The sequence below is a fragment of the Prunus avium genome, chromosome 5 (genome assembly GCF_965620075.1).
Source record: "Prunus avium chromosome 5, drPruAviu1.hap1.1, whole genome shotgun sequence".
Lineage (NCBI taxonomy): Eukaryota > Viridiplantae > Streptophyta > Magnoliopsida > Rosales > Rosaceae > Prunus > Prunus avium.
In genome coordinates, this window is record NC_142288.1 from 11,108,233 (window position 1) to 11,133,186 (window position 24,954).

At 36.8% G+C, this 24,954-nt stretch overlaps 1 protein-coding gene across 6 annotated transcripts; it reads right to left on the minus strand.

The window, feature by feature from the left end:
- Positions 1-1,842: 1,842 nt before the first annotated feature.
- Positions 1,843-20,800, minus strand: LOC110772982 (protein ENHANCED DISEASE RESISTANCE 2). 6 transcript variants are annotated; one of them, XM_088252968.1, is made up of 23 exons: positions 20,104-20,797; positions 19,993-20,025; positions 19,820-19,894; positions 16,967-17,020; positions 15,241-15,306; positions 14,982-15,085; positions 14,614-14,676; positions 14,407-14,522; positions 14,238-14,278; positions 14,037-14,137; positions 11,547-11,642; positions 10,825-10,889; positions 10,669-10,740; positions 10,387-10,542; positions 9,411-9,619; positions 9,275-9,314; positions 9,022-9,176; positions 8,813-8,914; positions 7,311-7,355; positions 7,085-7,225; positions 5,649-5,744; positions 5,400-5,501; positions 1,843-2,676 (listed from the first exon to the last, which is right to left on the minus strand). In XM_088252968.1, the coding sequence occupies exons 1-23, from the start codon at positions 20,242-20,244 to the stop codon at positions 2,569-2,571; spliced, it is 2,181 nt and encodes a 726-aa protein (XP_088109094.1). In that variant the 5' UTR covers positions 20,245-20,797; the 3' UTR covers positions 1,843-2,568. The 6 variants fall into 6 exon arrangements, with proteins under 6 accessions (XP_088109094.1, XP_021833167.1, XP_088109093.1 ...); XM_021977475.2 differs by having other exon boundaries at positions 14,407-14,523; positions 14,609-14,676; positions 20,104-20,793; XM_088252967.1 differs by lacking the exon at positions 14,238-14,278 and having other exon boundaries at positions 14,037-14,181; positions 20,104-20,800.
- Between the last annotated feature and the right edge of the window lie 4,154 nt (positions 20,801-24,954).

Genomic DNA, 24,954 nt, shown 5'->3' on the forward strand with positions numbered 1-24,954 from the left:
ATAGATTTTATGTGTTCAGTCGAAGGTCCTCTTCTCTTATTCTGACGACCAATTTATAGAGCTTCCTTCAGCTCATGGGTTTGGCCATTAAATGGCCTCAACTAACTTTCATTGAAAATCCTTCCAAGATTAATGTCTTCCGGAGCTCTAGGCATTTAATGAGAATTTTCCAACCATCATCAACCCCTATGGTTGGTCAGTAAAATGAGATCAGGATAGTAAGGTGGCTACAAATCTTCCCAATATTAATGCCTTCCGGAGCTCTAGGCACGAACTACCCGATGTCTTGGAAATCTTCCCAATATTAATGTCTTCCTGTCTTTAAACTCTGCCACTTGTAGGAAAACTTTTGCTGGAACTTCTGAACACTTCTTGGATCGGGCTACTCTGACATTTTTTTACATTGAGGGACATTTCTTACAACCGAGGATTTATATGCAATCCGAGGATCTTTGGCTCAACAGAGGATTTTTTAGTCCAAGGATCTTTGGCTCAACAGAGGATTTTTCATGTAGTCCGAGGATCTTTGGCTCAACAGAGGATTTTTCCACTCAACCGCGGATCTTTAAGTTCGTCCGCGGATCTCTCATTCCAACCAGGGATCTTTATTTATAACACATATACATATGATAGTTTTGATAGCCAAATAATTCAAATCGTGGGGCCTATTCATTATATATATATATATACAGTTATTCTCTTATCCGGATGTCCGCACGTTATTATCGTCCGGATCCTATTGTAAACAGGCAGGAAAACAGAGAGGGGTAGTACAAAATACACTGCGTCCGCACGATAATAACGTCCGGATGTCCGCATAAGAGATATATATATATATATATATATACAGTTATTCTCTTATCCGTATGTCCGCACGTTATTATCGTCCGGATCCTATTGTAAACAGGCAGGAAAACAGAGAGGGGTAGTACAAAATACACTGCGTCCGCACGATAATAACGTCCGGATGTCCGCATAAGAGAATTTCTGTATATATATATATATATATATATATATATATATATATATATATATATATATAATGCATCTAATCATGATATATGTAAATATTGAAGCTAGCCATCCCACATTCACATCACTTTCCCCCCAACATATGTATATGTTATATCCCTAGTTTTATATTGAAAAAGGTTTGATAAGTTGCAACCCCTCACATTGTTGAGCATCTTTTCTCATCTTTTTGTAGAGAAATCCCACGCCCCTTTCAAAAACTGCATCTGCTCAACCCCAACTTCTCCATAGCCATCCTGTGCATGCATTCCTTCATACTGATTATTTGGATGGCGGATTTTTAACCACACTCAAACACCACTCTTTAAAATTAGTATGCAAAACCTTTTTCTGTAAATAAAAAATAAAAATGAATATAATTATTTTTACACAATTCCACTCCAGTTCACCCATGCAAAGGGTACCAAGAGGATCCTTGTACTTGAAGACATTAATATTCTTGGGATTGCAAAGAAATGGTCATCAGCATTACTGTAATAAATGATAACTTGTGACTTAAGTAACCTAACTCCCAATTTGTGGCAAGCGGATTGTACGGTTTGGTAGTGTTATTTTCTTTCATCTTTTGGTCTTATCATTTATAAATTCCTGCAAGTAGAAATGGTTCCTTTCCCATTAGATGTGCTAGTATTTAGATCAAGTAAACTTAAGAATAATGAGCTTAATTTAGGAATAAGAGGCTTCTAATCAAGGTTTATAATTTACGACGAAACAACCTAAACAAGACAATTAATAAACAGATCAGGTCTATAAAACTAACCTGAATGCCAAGTCATAGTAATGCTTTTTTTTCTAAAGAAACCCACAGAATTTAAGAGAATTGATAAGTGATACTATTGTAATATTCTACGCAAACAGAAACAGTACAACTCGAACAACTCAATTGGCATCTCTACCAAAAAGAAAACTGTTTTTAAGGCTATCCGAAGAATACAATAAACGAATTAAACAAATGAAACATCTCCTGTTGGCTTGGGAATCGAGTTCTCTTATTGAATTTTGAGAATAATGTACCTCAAGCTCAATGACCAGGATCAGTTGCTGTGCTGTAAGTATTTACTGCAACTAACCTGTAGCCAGAACTCTCTGGATAAGTAGCCATGTCAAGAACTGGTTCATGCCTCGGAACATACAAGGGCCAAGAGAGTCTGCCTTCATACATTATATGCTAGAGCACAAAACAGTTCCAAAATGGGCTTTATAATGAACTAACGGCAATCCCCAATCTAGGGCCTTCAGGAATGGACAGCCATTTCTTTACCAATGAAGATCACTCAGAAACACCTCAAACTCACATGACTAAGTACGTGACAGTCTTGAGAGGCTTGAAAGCGAAGAAGAATTTACTTTGAAAAAAGAGTTTCAAAAAACAATTTACCTAGTTATTATAACAGTCCTGTCACTATTTTATGCAAAAATTGCACTTGAAACAGACGACCTTCATTCCTGAAATGAGATATGGCAATGAAACCAGGAGGCATGCATATCTGAACCAATGATTTTGTATGAAATCAGTAGGGGTTAATTGTCTGTCTGTCATGATGGATCCGGTTCCAGCTTTGGTACTATGGCAGATTTGAGATCTATATGAGCAACACGGACTGCACCAATTAGCCGCTCTGGCAATTCATCTGTAGTGTTTGCCTGTAGGTAACCATTTCCTAGTCAATATACAATGTAATATAACATTTGCCAACGATTGCTCACATGCATTAAATCAAGCAACGAAATACCAAGAAACCTAGTATCTTCACGCCTCTTACATGTTCATTTGTCAATCAAACTTTTTATATCAACCAAGATAGAATATTAGCAATCAGAAGTACTAAATAACTTAAGCCACCACCATTATTCTACTTAAATATTCATGACACTATCTGTAAGAATCTTCTAGACATAAAAGCTTTAAAGCTCTTGAATAGTGCTTGACAAAATAGAATAAGTGAGCATTCTGTACAAAATGAAAGTGACAAACTAAGAGCATCCCATTGATATCAATTTCATTCGAAACAAATTAACTGAGGTTGTAAGGAGATTGCCTGTGAGGATAGTAAAAAAACCAAGAAAAACAAAAAGGACTAGTTAAGAAACTACTGGTCTCTTTTAAGTGTTCCTTCTTAGCAATGACACCTTACGAAAGGCAATACAAGATACAGAGCAACCAAGCCAAAGTTACACAAAATATGTGGATCATTATGTTCTAGGAAAACCAAACAAGAACTTGGTAGGAAATTTTTACTGGAACATCTGGGTCTTGATTAAAATTTCAGACTCCTTTTTCTTTTCTTTTTTTGAAACAAAATTTTATGGCATATAACAATAAAATAAAGTGGTGGCCAAGATGGCCACAAAAAGAAACCTAAACAGAGCTATAGCAGGTATACAAAACAAACCCCTAAACTTCTAGCAAAACAAAACCATGGAAAACTAGCGAATGGCTGCTTTCCTAACCAAATAATCCATAAGGATAAATCTCTAAAGTCTGCAGAAGTCGATGCCCATAGTGAAGACCAAAATCTAACTTTTTCCCTTAACTCCTGTGTTTCGCGACAGAGGTAGGTTCTGTTAGGTGATCCTATTAATTCAAATCTAACAGAGGTAGGTTCTATTAAGGACAAAAGACATTTATGGTCCCTGAGATTCCCCGAGTTTCCACTTCAGTCCATGTCATCTCAATTTTGGAAATTCAGGGCATATATACTTGTAATCAACTTCAATCCATGTAGTCTCAATTTTGGAAATTAAGGGCATGCATTTTACTTAAACTACAATCAACTTCAATCCACTCAATCAGTCAAATGGGAGGATGGAAAGATGATGTGAAGGATACGCTCTTAGCATGTGAAAAAGGGTGGGTCTTATGGAAAGCGTGTGCAGGTGCTGAGAATGTTATCTTTCCATCCACCCATTTGATAGAGTTGACAGATTGGAGTTGATGGCAACTATAAGTTAACTACATACCCTTAATTGCCAAATCTAAAACTACAGGAATTAAAGTGGAAAATCGGAGAAACTACAGTTATTTGGCTTCTATTAAATGCAAGCTTTGAGTATGAAATTAGATATAGAACATTTTATTTTTCTTGTATTGGACAAAAGTCTGATGACTTTCTTTCTTTTGGATTGGGTCTCTCATTTGATGATTTTTCTATCTGTCTTTCCTGTGTTGACAATAGATTCTCTTTTATATAAAAATGCACCAATTATACAATTATTTTCATTTTAATTGTCTGTTTTACATCAATGTTATACTTTTGGTAGCATTCATCAATATCTATCAAACAAGAACAATAATTAATATAGAATCTGCAGGCAAAGCTGAGGATAACATATAAGTAAGACCAAGACATGAAAAAAAGAACTATAATGCGGATAATGCATCTGTGAGAAACATTGTACAAGGATGGTATGAAAAATTTAATTATATTGCATAAGGATATAGGAGACACATGCATTAATTCATTGTTTCCCACAAAACTTAATTTCCATCATCAGTTTGCTTGACATATATCAAAAAAATGTTTCCCGAAAGTAAAAAATTCAAGTAAAGAAAAATGCAAAGAATGAAAGTTGTGTCATTTAGATTCTCAGAAAATGCAATAACAACTATATTTCATACTCTAAAAGATAAGAGCAAAGATTTAGCTACACTCAAAAGATTTACACTGGGCTAATAAAAATAGGCAAACAAATTGTTGAGCGAGGGACCAAATCCATTCAGAAATAAGAGAGGCTATATTCTAATATTTATGGACTAGGGACGGATAAACAATCCCCAGAATTAATTGCATACAACGGTACTAGGAAAGACATATTCATAGGGCTTTCTTTGATACCAAACTCCTGTAGAACCACAGATTGTTCAGAGACTGACTAGTTGGCTTCTAGCTTCATGGGCATTACAAGCTTTTGAAAATTGAAAACTACAACTAGAGAACAGTTTCATCACATGTCGCAGGTGGAGATGACTGTGTTGGCTGCTTCAGGGCATGATAGGAAAGCCTAATGTGAAACCATATCTAAACCAAATCTACCAACCTACTGAATTAAATTTGACCTTGATAAAGTATTTAATAATATACGATACCAAAATTTATTATCTCTAGATCATGTAAATTAAGTTTAAAATCTATAACAGTAACTATGATCAGGTCAAAACACTAACAGTAAAGAAGTTTTCATGTCCCATTGCCTACCTGAGTGGGTTTTAGATTATTTTGGCCCCACAAACTCAAAACTTGTTTTTTATTCAACCCATCACTTATTCTCTAGTTCAAATGTATTGCTGAATATGACGATGGTACGCAGTACAGTATTCCATGGCCAATAAAAACCCAGATAATAACATTATATTAAGAGAAACATACCTGTACAAGGAAAGCCATGTCAACCACCAATGTGGTAATTACGCCAATTACCAGCCCCAAAACCCCATTAGCAACAGTAGACGAACCAATATCCACATCAATCTGCAAACATATGAACCAACTTAAAACATAATAATGGTGTCAAACAAGCACCTCTGGGTAAGAAATTATAATCGAAGAACCTTGCCGAGCACAAGAGCTAATAAGTTATTTTAAAAATTCTGATAATCTCTGGCCAGAATATATTACTTCTAAATACTTAGGACCACGGATATAGTTGCAATCAACAGCTTTTCCCAACAAACAAGGGGTGCTCCCAACACTCTGGCGGACAATCCACGAACCCTGCATGGTTCCATAAATAATATTTAATAACATACATCCCACAAAATAACCTCTTCCTATGGTATAAACAGAGATAAGAGAAAGGGAAAAAAAAATTATATATCAGAATTTACATCAAAACAAAAGAAAAAAATGTGGTAGGGAACATGGAAAGAACAACACCGTAGTAAGGATAAAGAGAAAAAAATGTATATCAGTAAACCTGCAGCTAAGATTTTATTAAGTGAGAGTGTATTCCAAGGGTTCAATCCATAAGTCACTCGAAGGTGACATTATCATTGACATATTGAGTATCCTAATACAAACCAAAGATGAACATATCAGTGTCGCTGGAAAGATGGAGTAAGGACACTGACTATAAGATTATGACAGGAGTAAAATTCTACAATATTCCTCATTCGCTTTGAAGAGGTGGTTTAAGCTACATTTCTAGAGCTGTGGGACACCATCTCTATGCTGACAGGCTGACAGCCACACTTAATCTCACAAGAGGATATGAAGATATCCTATGCTGGGATATGTGGGGCAGATGGATGCTTCTGAGAAGCTTCTTGACTCTATTGACCTAATTTTTAATGGAGGTAGCTTGGATTGCCCCCTTACTCTAGTTGATATTATGGTTGACTTATTGAAGACCTAAGACTTGGCCGCAACTGTATGGAATAACCAAGTCTTTAGGGGAGTGGTTGAGAGCTCTTTTCTTGTGGTTTTACTCCCCTTTCTTGATTGTGTTGTAAGCTTTGTTATGATTGTGTATGCTGTTTCCGAACTCCCCCACACCCCCCCCCCCCCCCCCAAAAAAAAACAAGGTGACCTGCCCTTACCCTGGGGTGTGCCCCTAGAATTTTTGTTTCCATATACTTTTATTTACCAAAATAAAATAACAAAGATAAGAATGATTTTCAAAGTGGCTCGGTAATGATATGGTACAAATATGTCATCCAAATTAGCTCCCATTTCTATGCCCATATAATCCTGAAATTATGAACTGACATGTTTTGCAATCTTCATACAAATCCATCAAGATAATTATTTTTTCCAACATTTGAATTGAAAAACAAAAATTCAAGATTAATGACACTGAACAAAAAAGGAATACATACACATTGATTTATCTTTCCATTTTAGAGTGGAAAGGAAAATGCAAGCCCACATACAATCATTATTGAAATTGTACACGACCACATTCTAAAGAAATTGAATCTTCTAAAAGTTATCAACATATTATAATTCATATTCATATAAAATTCATGAGCCAAGAATGAAGGATGGCTCCAATCGCCCTGAATTTGACTTGTGCATATTCTTTTTTTCATATATAAAGAAACAGAGATTAATACCTTCGGAACAGATGGAATAAGCTTCAGTCTACTAGTACGAAATTCATCGTCGCCATCAACAAACCGTTGCAAGAGGGATCCAGGTACTAATTCTTTAGTTACAAAATAAAATACCATACTGTAATGTGTTGACCCCGGCACCTGTTAGAGTACAGCATTTCGTCACTTGCTGTTTCCCTGTAAATCAGGTGTAAAATTTTGAACCAAATAAAATAAAGCTACTTACTTGCAGATTAAAGACGATAGAGAAAAGCCCTTTCTCTGAAGCAACCTACACAAATTCACAAACAAGGCTTAGATGCTATTGACAACCTATAGAGGACTTAACAAAAAGATAATAGGTAATCAAACAATCATATACACATATTTGTATATATAACAGACTGATGGGCATTCTTCATGAGTAGGGTGGAGCTTTGATTTGATTGACATTTGAGTTTTTTTTATTTTTTATATAGAGATGAATACTCCTATTTACAATAATCATTGCATAGAAACTTCAAAGTGGAGGAGACAATACACCTAAACAACAAACCCCAATAGATAAACTCTAACCATCAACTCAGAGCTGCCTTCCAATCTAAATACCATAGAATGAAACAGGGGCCATCCTAAAGAGAAGGCCAATAATGAAGCCAAAATAAGGGACCAAATGGATTGACTTTTGAGTTTTGTATCGACTTCTTTCTCATCCTACTTAAACTCTTTCTAGTTGAACAAAATTTGAGCTTCTATCATTAAAAAATAGATTAACAAGGTCGGTAACTCATCAGGTGGCAAAACAAGACAAAAACAACCCAATTGAAGACCTCATTAAAATTTCATTGTTTTTACACCAAAATGCAACATCAGCTAAAACATGTTGTCAAATCAATCTAGATTGTTGGACTTATTAGAGGGAGTGAGATTGGCCACTTCCAGATTGGATAAGAGAAGATGGAAGCTAGATCCATCCGGTGTTTTCTCCTGTCATTCTCTCTGTACTCATATTCAGAATAGGGGCGAAAGGGAGGTTTTCTCTCCGTACACTCAAATTTGGAAGGCCAAGACTCCTCCGAAAGTTAAGATCTTTGTTTGGCAAGCGGTGTTGGGAAAACTAAATACAGGTGATACACTACAGAGACACTGTCCCTATATGTGCCTTAGTCTGCATTGGTGTGTTTTATGTAATATGGCTGGGGAAAGTGTGGACCACATTCTCCTTCATTGCCCTTTTCTCTCTAAAGTTGTGGGAGTCGTTATTGAAGGAAGTTAACACAGTGTGGGTAATACCGAAAGGATGCTTTGATCTTTTTTATATCAGATTTGATGCTTTGGGAAGGGGAAAGAAGGCTAAAATTCTCTGGGGCAGCTTGATGCAGGCAGTGGTCTGGAACCTTTGGTTGGAACGTAATAGGAGAATTTTCGAGGATTATAAGGGAGTGGGAGTGGTAGAGTTATGGGAAAGAGTGAAGTTTTGGGCTGCTATCTGGGCATCAACTTCTCACGCTTTTAAGGATATATCCTATCCTACAATTATGCGAAATCTTTTAGCTGTGGTATCTTAAGGAGTGTCTTATGTTTTGGCTGGTGTTCTGTGTTGAGTGGTTTTGAGTCTGGTTTTCTGGCAAGTGTTTCTTTTTGGTCTGTGTCCTAAATGTCATCATTTTTTCCATTCAATTTTGAATAAAAAGTGTTTCTATTAAAAAAAAAATCAATCCAAGAAGGAACAGAGCTTCTAATACATACTTGTGCTGCACATCCTTGACGCCGAGCAACATGGTCCATTCTTTTTGTGTCTTTGAACCAATCAACAGCAACGAGATCCATTAGATGCTTCCCAGCAGGAATCTTCAGATAACGACAACAGTATAAGGGAAATTCTAACCGTCATTAATCAATAAATGTTGCTTCCCAAAAATCACAAACTACATAGGATTGGGGAAAAATAAAAGAACCTTTGTCTTATCATAACAAAAATGCTTGCTACGAACTCTGAAGTTGCTCCCATCAGAAACTTTCCAGCAATCACGAGCCTTATCATGGTCATCATGCCGTAGATTACCAGAAAAGCAGGATAAATCCATTTGATCGGCTGGTTCTTCTTCTACAGCTGCACATCATGAGAAACATTGTGAAAAGGTGTTACACTCAAATCCACAAAGAAGGATCTTAGACCAATAGAATGAAACAGAAAAAGTAATTGTCTACCTGTCTTCTTCATATCGTTCTCAAGGCCATTTTGGTATGCCTGAAAAATGTAATAAAGAAAATCATAATAACTCTAATAAGAAAATAACCTAAATTCAAAAAGAGGAAAGCATAAGAGCACCAGTTTGGATCAAACCTCTTGTTCAGCCTCAGCAATTTGAAATTCTTCATCCTCGTCCGAGTAGTCATCCATCATCACAGAATTTCTGTTTGCAGAATTAATAGAAGAATCATGCAACTTTTGCCCCTTTCGTGAAGAAACAGAAGCTGAGGACATATTGACCATCACAGGGATTCTTGGAGGAGCATTCCTTTCATCTGTTTGGGAAAACCACTCGCGTAGTCCTGTCATAAAAAATATAAAAAAAAACAATTATACTCAGATTGAAACAAGCTTTAAGAAAAACAGAATTCCTACTCATTACAACCCTTTTATGATTTGTTTTTTCGGCATCCAAGGAGTTTAAGCAGGAAGATTTCTATTGTTCTCTTTTCTTTAATGAAAGATTTCTATTGTCCTTTGATGAAGAATATTGGGCAGTTTAAAAGTACTAACAGAAATCCATAGAGCCTCAAAACACAATCATAAATACAAACACACACCAAATATTGCCATAAAAGAATAAAAGTACAAAATTGCACCAAGCATAGCCATTTTCTGTGCTAACAGAAATCCATAGTCTTAAAGCACGATCAAAATATAATTAAGGAGAAACAAACAATCATAAATACACACACACACCAAATACTGCCATAAATAAAAATAAGTACAATATTGCACCAAGCATAGCGAGGAGAATCACAACACGATCCGACCAAACTATCTACCAAGTTTATATTTTCAACCACTGCTACCTGTAGACTGTAGTAGAGGAAAATTTTCAAATTTCATAGATCTATTGAACAATGAGTTTCATATCATATTCATGTCAAACCATTTCTTTAATACATGTTGTCCAAAAGTTCATTTAACTCCCAATATAGCATAGAACAAAAGAAAACATGTCTCAGATGAAAGCAGAATGGGAATATAAATAAAGGGTATCTAGTTAGACAGGGCATGGAAATCAATGAGGAAAGTGATATCAAAGAAGTTACAACAAAGAACTTACCAGCAACACTATTTAACACCTGAAGGAGACAATGCTGTTGAAAGGATGGGGCATAACCCACACCCCATCCTTTCAGATCAATCTGCATCAGATGCTGCACCTGAGTTCTGGGTCTCCCATTTCGAGGTTTTAGAGGGGAAATGTTGAAACCTCCGCCTGGAAAAATCAGTATACATGTTGCTGAGATGGCTAACTACAAAAATTAAACAATAAGAACAAAGATCCCAACTAGTTCTCATCCCTTGAATGATATAAGACCTCAAAAGAAGGTACAGAACTCACTCTCAATATGTGCCCGCACATATCCTGGCTGTGGACCACAGTTCTCATGCTCCCTAGAACGAAATAACACAACTGCACCATGAAAAACAACAATTGAAAACTTATATACACCAATTAACCAGAATTTCAAGCAAGGGAACAAGGAGAGCAAATTACCATAGCTTCCATCATCATTTCGACGCCAATAGCGCACATAACAAAGGTCACGAGGCCACACAAACCTGTAATATAAAGAATTCTTGAGAACCAAAACTATAACTGCACACTGCTAACTAGCACATTAGTTAAGCACCTCGCATCCTCTATGACATAACATTTCTCAAAGTTGATCTGAAGAAATAAGGAGATTCATAATAAAACATGAAACATAAGTCATAATTCACAAAATGAAGCTCCCTTTTGGTAAAGAATTTAAAAACTGCTTTCCATTTTTTAAAAACAAAACTTGTGTTTGGTAGAATAGTTTGTAAAAACAAGAATCAAAATGGACCCTTTTAAGATAATGCAACAAAAAATTTCAAAATAAGAGAAGGTTTCTTAAATGGAAAAGGTTGTTTTAAATTCTGAAAACCGTTTTCAAAATTAATACCAAACAAGTTTTCATATTTTAATAAACAAGATAAAATTTTGAACACAATAAGAATTTTCAGATTGTAACATAGATTTTGAAACTTAATAGCCAACCATGAACCACACAGACCCTAAATTTTACCAACACACCCATCCAGAAAAAAAAAAATCAGGAGGAGCCTGTAAGAAACCATCTACTCATAGACTCTAGTAAATATTGTCTGCTACTACATATTACTTGACAGAATATGAAACTGCAACCATGAACATGGTGACGGAAGTAATAGGGAATTTAAGTTAGAGATTACATTGGGAACCAGTCTAGCTGAAGCCTATGATAAAGTACTGCTGTATGTCCATCAACCTCCTCAACTAAGCTACCATACTGGAAACTGCAATCCCACCTGCAATGGAAAAATATGACTGCTCATGCTTTCTAAACTAGAAACACAAAAGAAAATAAAAAGAAAAATGAACAACGAACAACAAACACATTTTAGGCTGTTGAGAATATAAAATCTCACTTTGGGAATTCTACACCCTTGTGACATAATTACATACATATAATATTATACGCATTTTCACTCATTGCCAATTGGCTTTAGATTAGATGCTCTAACTTTAGTGTGGTACCAGAGCAGCATACTCCTGAGACCCAAAAACAGCCACCACAAAGCCCTTTTTTGCCACGAAAAAAAACATGAACAAAAAACCTGAACCTTACAACCGCTAAACCCACAACTCACTCAGGCCATTTGCTTGTCATGCTTTCTCTCTAAAACAATTACTTTAAACATAGTGTTGCAAACAAGAGTTTAACCACCATCAACCTACTGCTTGATGCCACTTCCCTGTTTTTCTGATTCATCAACCCAGTGCAGCACACTAGCACAAACAATGATGTCATCACAGCTCTCAGCAACCAGCCCACCACTCACTATCAGTCTCAGGTATTTTTTTGCCTTTATGGATCTTTCAGATGCTCAGGTGTTGTAGTGCTATTAATTTTTTTGTTTTTTTAAAGAAGCAAAGAGAGCAGCTCCTATCCGGATTTTACGATATATGTTCACCTTGAATCTTCTCATCTGAAATCTCAGTTCTCGTTTCTTATGTTGTCTCAGATCTCATCTTGGCACTCAGTTTGCTTTTACTATGGGTGATAAACGGATTTTATGATATATGTTCACCTTGAATCTTCTCATCTGAAATCTCAGTTCTCGTCTCTTATGTTGTTTCAGATCTCATCTTGGCACTCAGTTTGCTTTTCCTATGGGCGATAAACGGACAAGAAGAACTCATTCTTCACTAATACAAAATTAAAGGGCTCCAATCCTATCAGTTAGCCAACATCATTACTATTTTGGAGCAAGCTGGGAATAGTTAATATCTACTCTCCAGCTTGAGCACAGTGCTGGTAACATAGACCGTTTACATCCTATTAGATTGCCTTAGTTCAAGGCTAATTTGTTACCTCGATTTTGGTCCTTAATTCTTGTCCCCATGATTCAAAGTTTATTTCTGGAGAATACTATTAAAACTGATGTATTGATTTTCTATATAATTTATGCACATATTTAGCTCAATACGGTTCACGCGTGAAGGGGCGTGTTCACAATATAAACTCCCACATCAGGAATTACAAGCCTTGGCTCAGGCCTCTCCACTCATTACCAATGGGTTTCTGGTTGAATTGTCTAACTTTAATCTAGACCAATTGGGAATTTTTGGACCAATGAAGATCCATAATGAATAAAAATGGTACTCTTAAAACAAATTACAACCTTAAAAGGGGGCATATTATATGGCAACTCGTAGAATTCTGCTACAATAGGGAAACAGCAAAATCCATTTTTTTGTATGATTAACCTCTTTCAAAAAATAACCCAATATAATACACCAACAATTTACTCTTTCTTTCAATCTGATACCATTAGTTTAGGCCAATCAAGTTTAAATTAGATAACCAAACCAAAGCATGGTTAGCATACAGAGTCGAGAGCCGGATGCAGGAGCATCTACGAAGCTCTCCAAGATTACTTAGGCCCGTCAGTCAATTGGGCTAGGGTTCTATTTACTTTAAATTATTAGTTACTTCTTTTGTTTTCCTATTCTTACTAGGATTTTGGTTCAATTTCCTGTTAGGTTTTTACTTTCCTATGTCAATTAGGTTTTATGAATATAATTAGTCTGTAGAGTTTCTGTTGGGATTTTGCCTCTCATGGAGTCTTCGTTGATAACAGTTTAGACTCGAGGACGAGTCTCTTCCAACCTGGGGAGTTTGATGCAGGAGCATCTATGAAGCTCTCTAAGATTGCTTAGGCCCATCAGTCAATTGGGCTAGGGTTCTATTTACTTTAAATGATTAGTTACTTCTTTTGTTTTCCTATTCTTACTAGGATTTGGTTTAATTTCCTGTTTAGGTTTTTTTACTTTCCTATGTCAATTAGGTTTTCTGTATTCTAGTATAAATAGGCTAGTTAGAGACTCTTGTATGGAGTTTTTGTTGACGAATATAATTTCAGACGTTAGTCTATAGAGTTTCTGTTGGGATTTTGCCCTAGAACTCAATTATCTTTGTTCCAACTTCAATACTATTGCTTTATGATTCTATTCTCTGTATTTTGGGTATGTTTGGGTTATAGCCGCTGCCCTGCATCAGAGTCGTTTCATACTTTTGTTCTTATTGTTTCTTTTGCTTTTTTTTCTTTTTTTTTTTTTGCATAGAAAACTAAATAAAACAAGCTATTACAGCAACTCTATAAAAATAAAAATAAACATTGTAGAAGGAAAACACCTACTCAAACCGTGTTCCATCCATGCTCATCACAAGCTCAAAAATTTCTTCACAAGTAGCCTCCACCACTCCAACAGCCTTCATGGCTCTACTACAGCTCCTTGGCTGCATATACCGAATTATAAATTGTGGTTGCAACCTAAAACAAGCTGATACATAGAAATAGTATAACGTACATGGAGTAAACAAATAAAGAATTCCATACAAGGTAATCTACTTCAAGAAGTTCTTCAAAAATGCGCAGGCCTGCCAAGACCAGAATAGAAAATAATAATCATTAATGCACCATCAATACCATTACCAAATAGTTGTTTATGTTCCCAAATTTCATTTCTAGCATAATAATAAAAGCTCTACGACATGGCAGTGCTTACCATTTTGGCATTGGAGGAGACGCCAATGCTTTCTCGAAAATGCTTGGTTGTTGTTACTCTGGTTTGACAGATCTGAATCTAATTCTCGCGTCCAGTCAAATATTGATTCTGGAGGACCTGCACTTAACAAAGACAGTGAGATTCAGAAAGAGATGACACCAATCTATCTAGAACTCAATGGCGGAAAGAAATCAGTTTAGACCATTTCCAATTGTTGTTCTCCGCGACAAATTTGGATGGGCATCATCTTCATCTTCCTGGGCACTAAACCTGCAATAAAATTATGAAACATAAAATAAATTAAGACTATACAAGTTGCATCCACAGCTGGGGGGGCACATAGATGACAAGCACAAGCATATCAATTTCCAAAAGTATATGCTGAGACATAAATTAATGATGGAACTGCAACCCACAAGTGAACAATAGGAACACTTTGAAGCAGGAATCCAAGAATAAAAAGACCACAGTTAAAAGACAATACATCATTAATCGTCGCACAATAAAATACCATATTTGCATCTAGAAAATTAAAAACATTGCTGTGGTCATATGCTATAAGTTATATTACTTACTGGCTTTCATGGTCGGATGAGGAAGCAGTCCTCCCATTATCCATTCCAGATTTGTATTCGAAAGAAATATATTTGTTACCATTTGCAACTTGTGAACCTTGATGCTGCACACAGATCAAGATGCAATTATTCCTGTATCCATTAGCCCATGAGATGCAGGAAAGCATAGCCTATCTCTAGTTTAAATGAATTAGATATGGGGGTAGAGTGGGAGGAAAGACCTTGTCGAACAAACAGGAGCTGGTACAAAAATAACTACCTGATCAATGACGTATTCAATTTTTTCCTTCCATATTAGTGCCTCCTGAATGTTAAATGCTGCCATCTGGAGCAGGAACATTGTCCAAATGAATAAGCATTCCCCACAAAAATTTAAGCAGTATAACTTCCAGCACTCAGAAGATCAAAACACTGTGTGTAATGTAGGAGTTCAGAAATCCTGCCCAACGGCTACTCTTAAAAGAAACTAAATCCATATGTCGTCAATGAAATAAAGCACAGAAAGTGCTCTAGCTACTCTTTGCATTATGCTATTCCCAGTAAAATAAAACTCTCTCCTGCTTTAAGACATGCTACAGATTTTTTTATTGGGCCCATTGATAACTTTCATGATAACATAATTTATAGATAAGCAGCTAGGAAGGATCCTGCACTATGATTACAAGTTTAGAAAGGAAAGAATATGAGAATAGGTTTTATCTCAAGGGAAGAGGAAAGGGAAGAAAAGGTGTCATCTCTCCTCTTCGTCGAATATTTAAGGAGAAAAGGATAGGTGTGTAACCACTCCTCTTTGATTAGATAGATAACTAAAGCGCATGGAAAGAAAAGGATTGTGTATATTTTACTTCATAGTCAAACCCTAATAAATAAATAAAAAACAGACAGACTAAACTATATAGAGTGTTTTTTTTTTTTTTTCTTGAATAGAAACGATTGTATTGATAATCAAGAGGACAAGCTGTCCTCGACTAAACAACAAGAGCAAACACTACTTAATCAAAAGCAGGAAACTAGAAACAAGAAGAAAACCACTGAAGCCACACCACCCTAAAAAAGGCTAGAAAAAGCATCTAAGTATACTTATCTTAAGACAGCTCTCATATCTCTCAAGATAATAGAGTGTTTAGAGTGTTTTTAGGTAATACAATATTTTTAATCAGACCACTTTCCTTTCCATCCAACTTTGAAAGGGAAAGTTCAAAATCAAATCAAATCAAATCAAAAGGTGGACTTAGGAGAGGCACCCTCCCCCACCCTATTATGAAGAACACCCTATGAATGACAGCTCTCATATCTCTCAAGATAATAGATATATAGAGTGTTTTTAGGTAATACAATATTTTTAATTAGACCACTTTCCTTTCCATCCAACTTTGAAAGGGAAAGTTAAAAATCAAATCAAATCATATTAAAAGGTGGACTTAAGAGAGGCACCCTCCCCCACCCTATTATGAAGAACACCCTATGAATGCATAAGAACCATCCTTCCCCTGTTTTCCCTTCCTCTCTGCCCACCACTGAACCCTACAATCTTTTGGGCCAGAAAACACGAGCAAATTGCTTGATAGGTACCTTGATGAGTGTCGAGCCCCCTGACCACATTGGGGGGCCCAACTAGTCCCAACACCACGGGACTAACAACTCATTGGAATCATATGTTACCTCTTTTCCATGGCTATATTCGTCAGCAATTATAACAGAAAGGGAAAAGAGATGATTTTAATTGTAACCCCTTGAAAATGCAAGTTAAGTTGACAAAAGAAAATAAAAATATATGTACAGTAGAACCAGCTTATAAAACTCAATGTGCTCCATGAAATCAATTGTAAATAGGCATGAGTAAAAAGAAAATTAAGTTTATAAATGTACAATATACCAACTCCTGTAATTTTTCAAACTACACATGCATGTGCACAGAAGATTAAAGAACATCAAAAGTAGTAAATTCATTTACTTTTGAAAGAGTTAAGGAAAAAGCCCCTCACCGTAATTCGAATGTATTTCTCTTTCTTGTTGTAAACAGACAGAACATATACCATCTGCATCAAAATAATCTCTTTCAGAAACAGCTTTGGGAAGAATATGGAAAGCACTACAAGACTATCATATTGAGGGCAGAATGTAAATAAAAAAAAGTAGATGTATCAGAAGCAGAGATCGGCATGTGGCAAAGCCAACAATCAATTATAGCTAACTGCGTTTGTTCGAGGGAAATGTGAACCCACTAGTTTTCTAAAACAGATTTACATAGAAAACGATCATTTCTTTTTTTCGTTTTCTTTCTTTTTTTAGTGGAAACAATCTAAGGATCTGCATAGGCATGTTCACCCAACTACCCCAAACTCATATGCATGGCTCAGAGAACACTGTACTTTGCTGGCATGCTCTTTAAAGGAGTATGATTATACATAGCACTCAGAGAACACTGTTACAACACTACTTTATACAAGATCATCCAACAGGATAAAAAACAATACAAAGTATTTAGCAACCATCACCTAAGACCACATGATTTGACAATGAAATATTGGTTGTATTAAAAACCACAAAAAACCTAGCATATAGGCAGCACTTCCACCCTTACAAAATAAGATTTAAGAACTCACCATAAGCAACAAAAAAAATACCAGAATTTCTTAAAATTGCAAAAAATTCAAAACATTGTTGAAGAATGATAGCATTAAACATGTTTCTTTAATTAATAAAAATAAAACATTCAGTTATATTACAGCACATTTTGACTGTTCTCTCTCTTATTTTTAAAGGCTAAGACCTGAAGATCACAAATTAGTATTGCAAAAGGAAGCAAGCATCATCAGTGAGAAGCATTTAGCCTAAGCTACTGGATGCAGACTTTTTTTTTTAAAAAAACTTTATTAACTAAAAAGCTAAGAACAAACTGGGGATGAGGCATCTGCAGCCAACTTGAAATAAGAAACAATATGACCAAACACTCTAATCTAACAACGTATTACAGCCATCATGAAAGAAACAAACTGAACCTCAACAAGCAAACATCACTCCACCACAGCTCGCAGATCCAACAAAATATTTGAATAAGGAATCGCCCAAAAATCTTCAGAAACCGACAACCACAATGCAGACCAAATCTCTCAATCCCAAAGATCTTCCATGACAACAACTTTGTAATCCTCGAAAGTTCTCCTAGTATGCTCCAAAATAACCCAAAAGATGCAAACACCAAACAACCACCCAAGGTTTTGGCTTTCCTCCCCTTCCAGAAGGCCTTGAACTGAATACTCAACAACTCAAAGCACCACTTTGGAATGACCCAGCACATATTGGCTTACTTAAGCAGCTTCCACTAAAAATGTTAGGAGTAAGGACAGTGAAGAAACACATGATTCACAGTTTACTCCCCCTCTTTACAAAGGATGTGCCAGATTAATAAATCACCTTTTGGGATTCTAATCTATCCTTTTTGGACTTCTTGACTCTTTACGTGACTTCTGCTTTAACCTGAACATGTCACAATGGGAAATGTTTGCAAATCACGTTGATATGCCCAAAACTTGTCTTCAATTACTAGATCCACAACTTTCGCAATAATAAATTGATTAAGAGGAGGGTGGCTCTGTTACGGAAGGGGTTGTGGAGAGTTCTTTAAGAGAGGGAAGTCATTTGGCAGGCTATTATTCAAAGTAGATGTGATCTTGATGCTAGCAAGCGGGATTCCAATATGGTGTTGAAAGGCTTGTGTATAAGCCTTAGGGAAAACTTTTCACAGGGAATTGATTATCTCACAAAATCTTCATCTTTCTGTAGGGGATAGGGAAAGAATTAGATTTTGGGAATATAATAGGGTTGGGGAATTTCATTTGTCCTTATTGTTTTCCCACCTACTTATAATGTGTCAATTTCCAATTTGTCACTCTCATTCTCTTAAATTTTAATTTTTGAAGAAACTTAAATGACATTGAAATTGTGGGGCTTTCCAGCCCATTATCTTTGATCGAAAATTTACTCTTGCGTCCCTTCATGTTTGGTAGAAGGGCTTGGAAACACAAATCTTCTAAAACCTTTACTTGCAAATATTATTTGAATTGGTTAGCTGATGGACCCTTTTACCCTTCTTCAAATCCATCTCAAATGCTTGAAGGCTAAGGAACCTAGTGAGCTACAAGTGATTTAGCCATAAGCCATCTTCCAAGAAAAACAGAAGATAATATTATCCAGTGTACACATTACATATACTCTATTTCCCCTAAGAAACAACAAATGTAACAAAAAGGGCGATGCCCATGCCCCTAGTATTGTTTGTGTTAATTTCATCATGTACTCAACAGAACCAATGGTTCCCATGTCTTTGGGAAGTCCAGCAATTGAAACTCAGATATATCTATATATTCTTCATAAAAAGAACACCATGAGTATATATATATGTTAGAATAGTACATGAAGTTCAAAAACTTTGCCAACGAACCACACTCCCAAGTCGAAAATTCAACTATTGAAACAAGCAAGGCTTAGAACTTCTAAGTAAATGGCATATTCGGTATTAAACTAACCGACATCAAGTATCAAGCATGCAAATATTCTTATATGCATCTACATATATATTGGCTAATGTAAGGCTTTTTAGCAAGAGAAAATATTCAACAATTAAAACAAGCAAGGGTTAGAACTTCTAAGTAAATGGCATAGTCGGTTTTAAACTAAGTGACATCAAGTATCAAGCGCGTAAATTTCTTATATGCATCTGCATATACATGGGCTAATGTAAGACTCTAGCAAAAGAGAAATTCCTCATACATATACATGATGTTATTATATACACTAATATACACAGATATAAACAAATATATTGATCAACTCACATGGCCATGGTGAGTCTTCAAGCCTCGATCCTCCACTCTACAGTTTCCATCAATTAAAAGTGTCTTGATCGGAACCTAATCAAGCACACAGAAACACCTTTACAGTCTTGCAGAAAAGTAATGGTTTGAATTTATATATAACAAAAGAATTACTAAAAAGGAAATCAAACAACCTCTTTTTTCTCTCCATATACTACCAACTTCAGCTGAAAATTCACTCACCTAAACATTCAGTGTATAAATTAAATATGAAAAAAAAAAAAAAAAAAGTGAAAGAGACAGACCTGATTATCTTGAGGCTTCCTCTTGTAGTAGGCGAGAAGCCGAGACTCAAGCACAAAATACCGCATGTGAATAAAAGACCGGCCGAGCTTCCTCCGCCCATATCGTACCATCCACCCTTCGTACACGACCTTGGACGACATCGTTTCAATTCAAATGCTACCAGAGTCAGGCTTGGAAAATCTACTTCTGAAACCGAAATCCTCACCGACTCGGAAGCTCCGATCGCTACCTTCGCTTCCAGCGAGACCACTCTGAGCCTATGTAATCTGATCACTCATGGTTTGGCTTCTGGCTCAAACCAGAACCAGATAATCAGCGAATCAATCAAGACCTAGCAATCGAAATTCACCATTGGCATGAATTGGAAGTGGAATTGGAATTCCTTGAGATCTAGAATGTCAAATTCCACGTTTATATGAATCCAAAAGCTAGAGAGAGAGAAAGAGGTGGCGGTGTTAATCAGAAGTGGGTGACATGCCGGGATCAGGGACGACGATGCAAACGACGACGTTACAAGTTTGGGATGTCAGCGAGGGTGGTAGCGATGATCCCACGACAGTGAATTGAGGGTGCGATTCTGACGGCCGAAAGTGGCAGATCCCACGTAAGTAAGAAAAGGTGTGTCATCGAGAAAGTACGCCACGTGGAATAACTTGATTGGCTGGTAGAGGTTTCGGTGTATCTTGGCGCCGTGGACGCTTTCGCAAATTTTTAAAAGAGTGTTGTGCTCTCTTGGTTTACTTTGAGCTAGGCTTGAGAGGGGTTTTATTCGGTTCGGTTTGAATTTTAGATCATAAAAAGAATCGGTATTATTCAACTGATCTGGTTCGGTCTAATGTTTAGGAAAAACAGGTGGAAAATCGAATTAAGTTGAACTAGCTATTCCCAGTATGATTTTTCGGTTTTCTAATTTGGACCGGTTTTCTTTTTCTTTTTCTTTTTTCCCTTTGTTTGTGTTGGACTTTAGCATCATATAAGAGCAACTCCACCTATTTGTCATGGCAAAAGGCAAGGGGGGGCTAGGGTAGATACCTATGTTGCACCGACACTCCAAATTGTTGGAGTGTCGGAGTGTCGAACACGCCGACACGCCTCCGACACACGTTGGACACGGTCAACGGCTAAGACACGGTCAAGACACGTTGCCGACACGGTCAAGACACGGCAGGGACCATATTGAAATTTTGAAAATAAAAGTTGAGATCTAAACGTGATTTTTGAAACTTTGGTGGACTGATTTGAAATATTTTTAAAAAGATGGGTTAAAAGTGGAAAAAGACTAAATGGAAAAATATTTTTAAACCTAAATGAATCTCACATTTTCAGCAGCCACTTCAGTTCCTCCGCGCAGCTCTTCTCCTCTTCTCCAGCTTTTGCAAAGGTAAGTATCTTTGCAACCGGTGAAATGGTGGATTGTTTATGGAGTTTTTTCTCCAATCATTCAATGTTTGGCTTTGCAGTTACTTGGCCAACCTTATTCCTCCTCTTGTTGTGAAAGAAATTGGAGTACATATAATTTTGTACATTCCTTTAGGAGGAACAAGATAGCACCACAAAGAGCCGAAGATTTGATGTTCGTGCATAATAATCTCCGTCTTCTATTAAAAAAGATGTCGGTTTACACCGAAGGTGAGAGTAAGATGTGAGATGTTGGTGGGATGGATTTGATACTATGAACTTGGAGAATGCGGGTGTGCTTGAAATTGCAAACCTTTCACTTGATGAACCGGAATTAGAGGGCGTGTTGTTTTCTAATAACAACAATGAAGACATAGATGATTGAAGAAGATTGAGAGTTAGATCATTTATGTTTTATTTTGCGGTGTATTAATTATTATGTATGGATGATGAACATGAGTTATTTATTTTGTTTTTTGGAATTATGTGACATTGAAATATTGAGAATTAATTATTATTTTAATTGCCGCGTCCTAGCCTTGTTCGTTTCCTACTTTTTGATATTTTCCGTGTCGCCGTGTTGCCGTGTCGCGTTCCCATGTCCCCATACTCGTGTCCGTGAACATAGGTAGATACTATTCACGTTAATAGTGGCTGCCCTTGCAAAAAGCAATGTGTGTTTCTACCTGTTGCCATGGCAAATGGCAAACACTATTCTTTTTTTTTTTTTTACCGAAACAATTAATGTGGATAATATTTTTGAATAAGATTTTTGGGTTCCTACGTGTCAATATTTATTATAAAATTCATATCTCATAATCGGATAAAATTTTGAGATAAGATTTTCGGTTTCAAATTTCATATAAATTTCAAATTTCAAATTTCATATAAATTTCAAAATTCAAATTTCATATAAGATTTTCACCCTCTAAAATCACAAAACGTGTCATCTCTATCTGCCTAAATCTTTCTATAAAACTAGAGGCTCAACTCATACCTCTCACACCAGATCTTCTCTATATTTTCATTTCTCATATTTTAGAATTCATACTCCATTCTCAATGTCAAACATGAGCAGATGCTTGGAGAGGCAAGAGCAAGAAACTAATAAAAGAAGGCATGGACGAGCTGAAGGAAAAAAGGTGCAGAGAGAATAAGATCAACAAGTTGTCATAGCAGTGGCTTTGCTTGATGAACAAAGCCAAGGTCGCCGTCGTGGTTCACAAGTCGACTGTTGCCCGAATGTGAACAAAGATAGGCATTGTCGGGGTAAGAATTTTTTGGAAGATTATTTTATCCCAACTTCTTTGTACTCTGATGTTGATTTTCGAAGGCGATATAGAATGCAACCCCATTTGTTCAATAAAGTCATGCATGATGTTTGTAATTATTATGCATACTTTTTTCACAAGTGTGATGCTGCTGGGCTTTTGGGACTTCTTCCGGAGCAAAAGCTTACAACTGTTATACGAATGTTGGCTTATGGTTCATCTACTAATCAGGTGGATGAGATTGCTGGGATGGAGAAGTCCACTACTTTGGAGAGCTTGGTAAGATTTTGTGATACAGTCGAAATTCTGTACACCAGGGACTACCTGCGCAAACCTACGCCCAGGGACCTCCAACGGTTTCTACAAAAAGCTGAAGCTCGAGGATTTCCAGGAATGATTGGTAGCATCGACTGTATCCACTGGCAATTGAAGAATTGCCCAACTGCCTAGTAAGGAGATTATGGAAATAGGAAAGGGCAAAAAAGTATCATCCTTGAAGCCGTTGCTAGATTCAATACATGGGTTTGGCACGCCTTCTTCGGAGTTGCCGAATCTCAAAATGACTTGAACGTGCTAGGTAAATCCTCGGTTTTCAACGATGTCTTGAGAGGTGAAGCCCCGAATATCAGCTATGATATCAACAATACCGTCTACTGGAATGGATATTATCTAGTAGACGACATTTACCCAAGGTGGACCCTAAATAAATTAAGGCCTCCACAATCTTAGGAGTTAAAGAAGTACCCAATGAATTAACAACCCGACCACCCATGCTAAAGCATGATTCCGAAGCCACTATTGATACAGGAATAGCAAGCACATCCTTTGCAACAATTGACAAACTCGGATATTTAACCCCCATTTAATTTCCACTGCTTCAAAATATCGAAGTTAGGAACCACTTTTTCAATTGGGTTGGTTAAGTACCTATCAATTTCATGCTCTAATATCACGATGCTACTTGCTTAAGATTCTTTTATCTAACTTTCCTCAATTTCCCAAAGGTGCTTTCCTCCTCCTTTTTAGCTAGAACTTTTCATAGTAGTACTAATAGTAGAATTAGTATCACCGTTAGCACTAGTACATTGAGTAGGAGGAGGTGAGATAACATACTTCTCATAAAGCTTCATTAAAAGCTCTTTCACTAGTACCAAGGATCAAGCGCAATCACTACCATAAAAAGTTGGTTCACTTTATCAAGGTCACCTCAATACTTCTCAAATTTCATTGTCATGCTACATGCCATATCTTTCAAAACCATGGAGGTGTGAGTTTGACTTGGTAATTGCTCTCCAAAGAACAAATCACCAATTTCACCCCCCACTGCACTCAAATTATGAAGGTGGTATGGGAAGTAGGATGCAAAGAAGCACTCATCTACAATATCATATCATTAAAGATCTTTAAAAAATTGACAAAGGTAAGAGCATTGCTCCAATCTTCCTTAGTTGATGGCCTTACCCCTTTTTTAGGCTTATGAGATGCAACGACCCCCTCATCTTCCCCAACCGGTTCATCTTCATCACACCAAGACGCAAATAGGGCATCATCATCTTCTCTCATTCTCACAAAGGCTTTTTAAAACCTCAAAGCGGCATCTAACATCATATATGTTGAATTCCGCCTAATTGGAACATCCAACACCACAAGCCCTTTGCATTCAATTCACTCTTTCAAAACACAAGTTTTAAATTCCTCTAACCTTTGTGGAGAGGATCTTACATATCTAACTGTATTCCTTATTGACAATATGAGCACAACACCTTACATGCATGTTGTGAGATCCCACATCGACCAACGAAGAGTGAGTGATGTGCCTTATATGTACACACCCGCATCCATATAGGACGAGGCCTTTTGGGAGCTCACTGGCTTCAGAGTCATGGGAACTCCGAAGTTAAGCGAGTTGGGGGCCAGAGCAATCCCAGGATGGGTGACCTACTGGGAAGTTGTCGTGAGCTCCCAAAAACAAAACCGTGAGGGCAGAGAGGGGGGCCCAAAGCGGACAATATCGTGCTACGGCGGAGCCGATCCGGGATGTGACACATGTACTTTCCTTCCAACACAAGACTACCATTTTTCCAATGACCCATCTTTGACTTCAACTAATCTTCGTGTTTGAAGAAGCATTATTGGCCATGATTGTGAGTATCTTCTTCAAATCCCAATGAAGCAAACAAC

Bases quoted from the DNA above. Each gene is read 5' to 3' on its own strand.
- LOC110772982 (XM_088252966.1), bottom strand. From the start codon at position 20,244: ATGTCGTCCAAGGTCGTGTACGAAGGGTGGATGGTACGATATGGGCGG. The intron at 15,086-15,240 runs GTAGTTATTTTT...ATCTGTGTGCAG, and splicing joins TTGAATACGTCATTGATCAG to CATCAAGGTTCACAAGTTGC. The intron at 7,356-8,812 runs GTATGTATTAGA...GAATTTGTGTAG, and splicing joins GTCAAGGATGTGCAGCACAA to GTTGCTTCAGAGAAAGGGCT.